The sequence below is a fragment of the Austrofundulus limnaeus genome, unplaced genomic scaffold (assembly GCF_001266775.1).
Source record: "Austrofundulus limnaeus strain Quisiro unplaced genomic scaffold, Austrofundulus_limnaeus-1.0 Scaffold10, whole genome shotgun sequence".
NCBI classification, from domain to species: domain Eukaryota; kingdom Metazoa; phylum Chordata; class Actinopteri; order Cyprinodontiformes; family Rivulidae; genus Austrofundulus; species Austrofundulus limnaeus.
Window position 1 is genome coordinate 3442606 of NW_013952412.1, and position 5625 is coordinate 3448230.

Sequence of the window (5625 nt, forward strand, 5' to 3'; positions counted from 1 at the left end):
GCTGAAGGCTTGGCTGTAACTTTGACGGTTTTTCACATGAATCATCATCACCTTCAATTTCCTGTTTGCATATTTTTAGCTTTCTACACATCTTGTACTTATTTTAGTTTGCTTCTTTWGTCTGTTCTGCATCTTGTTTTAGAAAATAAGAAATTGTAGTTAATGCCATTTGGATTCTCAAGCTGTGCTTAATGCCTTTCTAAATAGGTCTGTTTGGATCTATGGAACAGCACTGAGCTTTTTGCTAATGATCTTGGGGTGATAATTTTTCACTTCYTTTCTTTGGTCTGCTGCTACGCATTCTTTCTCTTCTGTCTTGGCATACGCACACAATGATACTAAATATATAATTACCATCCAGACAAATGCAAAGGTGAAGAGACAGCCAAATACTGTCTCACATTTAGTGAAACAGCTGTGCTTCAACATTATTTTTGCTTCAATTATTGAGATAAATATACCTGAGATAGCCGCCTTCTCCTCAACCACAAATTAACACACTTGGATGTGCGGAAAAAATATTGTCAGTTTCTGCATTATTCTCTCCTTTCATCTCCAAGTTTCTGGTTCTGTGCAGTTTTTAACAACCTTAACCTTATGCTTTGTAATGATGTACTGGGACTGACTGTACAGAGACGGGTTTGACAGAAGATATTTTGTGTTTGTTTTGAGATTAAAGTCAAAAGATCTAGATTGAAGATGAATATTCAGGGTAAAGTTAAAACATTGTTTTTTTAGGATAAAGTTGACTTTTGAATAAAAGAAAAAGTCAAAATAGTCCTTTAAGTCCTGTTTCAAGATAGCATACCCCATTGAGCTCACAAACCCCACAGAATTTATTATTATTCAGCTGAGGTTATTTTAGTGAAATACAAAATAACAACATGAATAGATTTATTTGAACAAGTCCAATGTGCTCTGTTTATTACTCCCAAAGAAGCATCAACACACCAGAACTCACAGAACACCTTTCAGTCCTTCACAATAAAAGTGAAAAAAAAAATGCTCTAAGATTGTCTGAACCTTATTAAAACAGCCTACGTTTTTTTTCTTTATATTTATTATTTTCCAATACAGATTTAACCTCTATGGACTTGGTAAAGTCATTTAAAAGTGGTCTACAGCTCCAGACTTAATTTATGTTTGCAAAAAAACATCTATATCAGTAAAACCTATTGGGAGGTATAAAGTCACCACAAAACATATTGCTATTGTAGGACTGTGTCCCATGGTACTCTGAACGTTTTTCACTTTATGCTCATCATTTTGACTTTATTGTCAACAATTTGACTTTATTAATGGAATTAAAAATCAAAACAAATTTTCTCTCCTCAACATATAAACACATTTTTTTTTCTCAGTGGCCCTCATTCTTTCCATATTTTTTTCAGAGGAGAAAAGTCTGTAGTTAGGATGATTAAAGGACAACAATAACTTTGTAAATGAGAATGTGTCAGTCTTTGAATGTACAGGAAGACAAAGTTCCTGAGCACCCTCAGGTAAAGAGGGGAAACACATAAACAACTCATCATGGTTTATTAATGCTTCCTGTCATTTGTTGTTGGCCAGTAGTTAATACCTCACAATGTTGCTTTGCATGTTTTTCCCATTAGTTGTTGCAATTTTGAAAAGAATACAAATTACTTGGGGCAGCAACATTCAAARCACACTGAGTCAACTAAATGATTTTCATCACTCTTTGGATTGCTTTAGTTGTTGCTTCTTGTACGAAAAGATCCTCTGAAACCAGAATGCTGATTTAAATAGTTATGTGTGCCTTCATTGACATTCCTGTCATGGTGACACTTAATCCCTCAGACTGTTTCCTATCCTGAAACATCATCTGAACATTTGCAAGCCATTTTTGCTTTGACAAAGCACTGCCAAAGGCTTAGCTGTGCATGGCTGAGTCTGGCTTGTTGAAATGCTTTTTACACTTCCTATCACCTGCAGAWTTTTTTTTAYTTTATTTTATTTTTTTGCTCCTGTAGTGTGATTTGCTGTATGGTGGGATCTCATCCACAGCATGGTTCATCTTAGGATCTTAGATTTCTGCAGTAATATTCAAGTGCCTTTTTATAGTTAMTAGCATTTCTTTTATTTATTTTTCTTTTCTTTTTTTCGTTCCTTTTTTGTGTTGCTTAGAGGATTCCTGACCACAATGACGATATGCTGCCATRGATATGATCTACATCTAATAAATAATGGACAAGCAGCAAATAATGGAATGCCAGTATTGCAGCATTTTAATGCACAAAGCAGATTGATGAACCAATGCTGCATGCATGCCACTGSAGGCACAAAGGTGGCTGCAAGTCAGGCGTTCAACACTCATTTTCTCTGTTTTCAGCACAGAGAGGTGTGATTGCAGGGTGCAGTGTGATAAGCTTCCTGAAATGACTTGTTTAACTATGAATGAAAAAAAAAAAAAAAAAAGAAACGCTGCCAAAGAAAAATAAAGGTGCTTCAGTTTGGGAGTTGATTATGCAGTTTGAATGATACTTTATTGATCCCATGATCCCATGAAGGGAAATTACAGTTTGGAGCAACCCGTTCAAGAGATATAGACAAAACACAGTAGTATGAATAAGTTTGAATAATTTTGTAACACCAACATGTGATTAACCAATAGACTGTTGTTGCAATTATAAGTTAATGGCAGACAACAATCACTGGGAAAAGTACCAGCAGCCTGCCTCTCAAACTGGTTGTTTTTGTAGTTACTTTTTAGAGTGCATCGGTTCCTGTCACATTATGCCTTTGTTGATGCTGCATAACAAACATGGCTCTTTTCTATGTGTTCTAACATTTATTTAATTGAATAAACATGATATCAGCTCATTTGATGAATGATTTATTTCATATTGTGGCATATTTGGAATCTCCACTGGAGTCCAAGAGTGTGATCTCAGAATCTGTTTAATCAGATTCCAGTAGTTTCAACATTTTTTGTTTGTTTTATGTTCCAATTCAGAATCAAAGCTGAGGGTGGGAACACTCATGACTATTGTTGTTGACAGTTAACATTGCATAGATTTTCTATGCCGATCGTGTCATCTGAGAGATGCTGTGATGTTGTGGCTAATTGTAGACATTTAAGGACCAGTTTTGAAAGCATGTCTGATAAAGAACCGCATAGTGGAAAACAAACACAGTGGAAAACTTCCCCATTAACAATATTACACAGGTTTGTTTCACATGTTTTAATTTTATTTTTTCACAAAAAAGTACAATCAATAAAGGCTAGCAAACATGCTTTTGTGTGTTTTTAAGAATAATTGATTTACATCAAGAGGTTAAAAAAATACAAGAACCCATACATGTAAATCATACTGTTTAATTTACCTGAAATTAAAGCTTCAGCTCACTAGAATTTTCTAGTGTGCTGATTGTTTCAAATCCAGTCGAAAAAAAGGAAAGAAAAACTACAACTAACCAACTCTTTATTTAACCTGCTGTTTACCTTTAACACTTGATAACAGAAAGTCAAGTGTTAAACATCAAACAGTTTCTCTGATAGCATTGAATTATGTAGAAATAGCATAAACCAATAGAATAAATAATTAAATTAAATAAGGGTAAGCTCCTGTTTCTCCTTTTTTCCCCTTAATTTAAAATAAAAATATTGTGAGCCATCAAACAGAACCTTCATATAGCCTATGGTAATCTAATAAACTGTTCAAGGTACATTAGTCAAAGTTCCATTTAATATTTGTGAAGCCTTCATTTAATTCCTTCCATTTCCCCCTGTGATATAATCATTAGAACTTTATATTGCTTGAAATTGTTAGGATGGAAAATTATGAGCTCATGACTAAAGGAATAAATTACTCAGCAATTTTCTGTCGTTTGGCTTTTGTCTGCTTTATGGCTTTTTCTATCTTGATATTTCTATTTCCATATCTGTTTCCTTGTTTTGTTTCATTTTTTTCTTTAGGTTATAAAGCTGTCGTTTGAAGAATTTGATTTGGAGAGAGGATATGACACGCTGACAGTGGGGGATGGCGGCAAAATCGGAGACAGTCGGAGGGTGCTCTATGTGTAAGCACCAGTTAATTATTTCTGGCCTATAATTGGCATGCAGCTGTAGAGAACAAGCTAAATGTGGCAATCATAAAGAAAATTGGAGACCCAGAGGCAGTATTTTTCAGGTATTGCATGTGTTGGATTGTTCCAGTTCCTTTACACTGAATGGAAATGTTCAAGTAATTATGGTCCAAACTTTTCTGTGTTTATGAAAGAACGAGAGGATTATGGCACAACTGTACAGGYAATGCTTGCTAACACTGTGTTTTGCATGTTTGTAGACTTACAGGCACCAGCGTCCCTGATCTCATTGTGAGTTTGTCCAATCAGATGTGGCTACACCTGCAGTCAGACGACACCATCGGTTCTGCAGGGTTCAAGGCGATTTATGAAGGTACAGACACATGTTCAGTTATTTCAGGAATTTAAATTGCTCTTTTTAACTTTCTCTCAGCATTCTACACWTACTGCATAAACTATGTACTGAAAATACAAAACGTAAAGACTTTAACAAATGAAATACCATGAGCCTTGTATAATTTTTGTACACTTTTCTTTTTACAAAAATCTAAATTAAACAGCATTTATGTTCATGGCTTGAGCTCCTTAAATGTAGACAGATGTTTATTTATTTATTTATTTATAATTAGAACAGTTAAGTTATAGATTTGCTGTTGAATTAGGATTTGGGTTTTAACTCATTCCAAGACATGTTAAGCTTTTTTCTCCTTAAAATCCATTAAGTCTAGTTTTACTGGTGTGCTTTAAGGTCATTGCCTTCTGTTCAAGTGCTGAATCAGCAATAGGTGTCAGTTAGTTTTTATTTTTCCTCTCTTGAAAAACCTCTGATTTTGTGCTTTTCTCACATCTGATTTTTAGAAAAGTTCATTATTTTAAATCTGGCTCATTTCTGAGTTTTCATAGTTGCAGGCTGTGTTTTTTCTTGATTGCCAAGATGTTTCATTTTAGTTTCTTCTAAACAAAATATCTTTCTTTTTATTKTAGTTGAGTTTTCCAGAAGACTTTTACAAATGCCACTGTTCTATAAAGGTGCACTTTGTATATTGTGAGGCTGTAAGTGGTCCTGTGGGCGAGCACTCCAGTCTCTGTTATGGATCTTTACACCTTTTCTCTGGGTTCCCTTTGATTACTGCTCCCTCTGACTGAAYCCTTTCTTTTATTTTCCATAAATTCTGGTGAGCTTCTATTAAATTTTCTCTAGTTCAAGTTTTCTTCATTTTCTTAAACTGGCTTTAATGATGTTCTTCAGGCTATTTTGAGTTTCTTTTCCTTTTATATATTATATTCAAATCCTAATACTTCATCTTTGTCCCTGAACTCAGTGTCTTGTTCTTCACTGTGTTTTAAGTTTAATGATGCCTCCTAATTAGTGGTGTTTTAGACTCAGAGGGTCTTTACAGCACATGTTTGTATACAATGAGAAAGTGTAACAAAGATGGGATAATTCCACTGAACTAATTATTTAACTGCTAAGGAAAAAAAACAACAATAACACCAGATTGTAATTTAGGCCTTCAAAACACTGGGCAAACACTGTTATCTAGTAATATATATATACATACATACATACATTTATAT

The 5625-nt window shown here is 34.3% G+C and overlaps 1 protein-coding gene across 1 annotated transcript in view; it reads left to right on the forward strand.

The window, feature by feature from the left end:
* Nucleotides 1-5625, forward strand: part of LOC106513169 (CUB and sushi domain-containing protein 1) — a gene marked incomplete in the record, with an annotated part of 415244 nt that overhangs the window by 289312 nt on the left and 120307 nt on the right. The window contains 2 exon segments of the mRNA XM_014001862.1: nt 3938-4041; nt 4308-4420. Coding sequence (XP_013857316.1) covers nt 3938-4041; nt 4308-4420 — 217 coding nt within the window.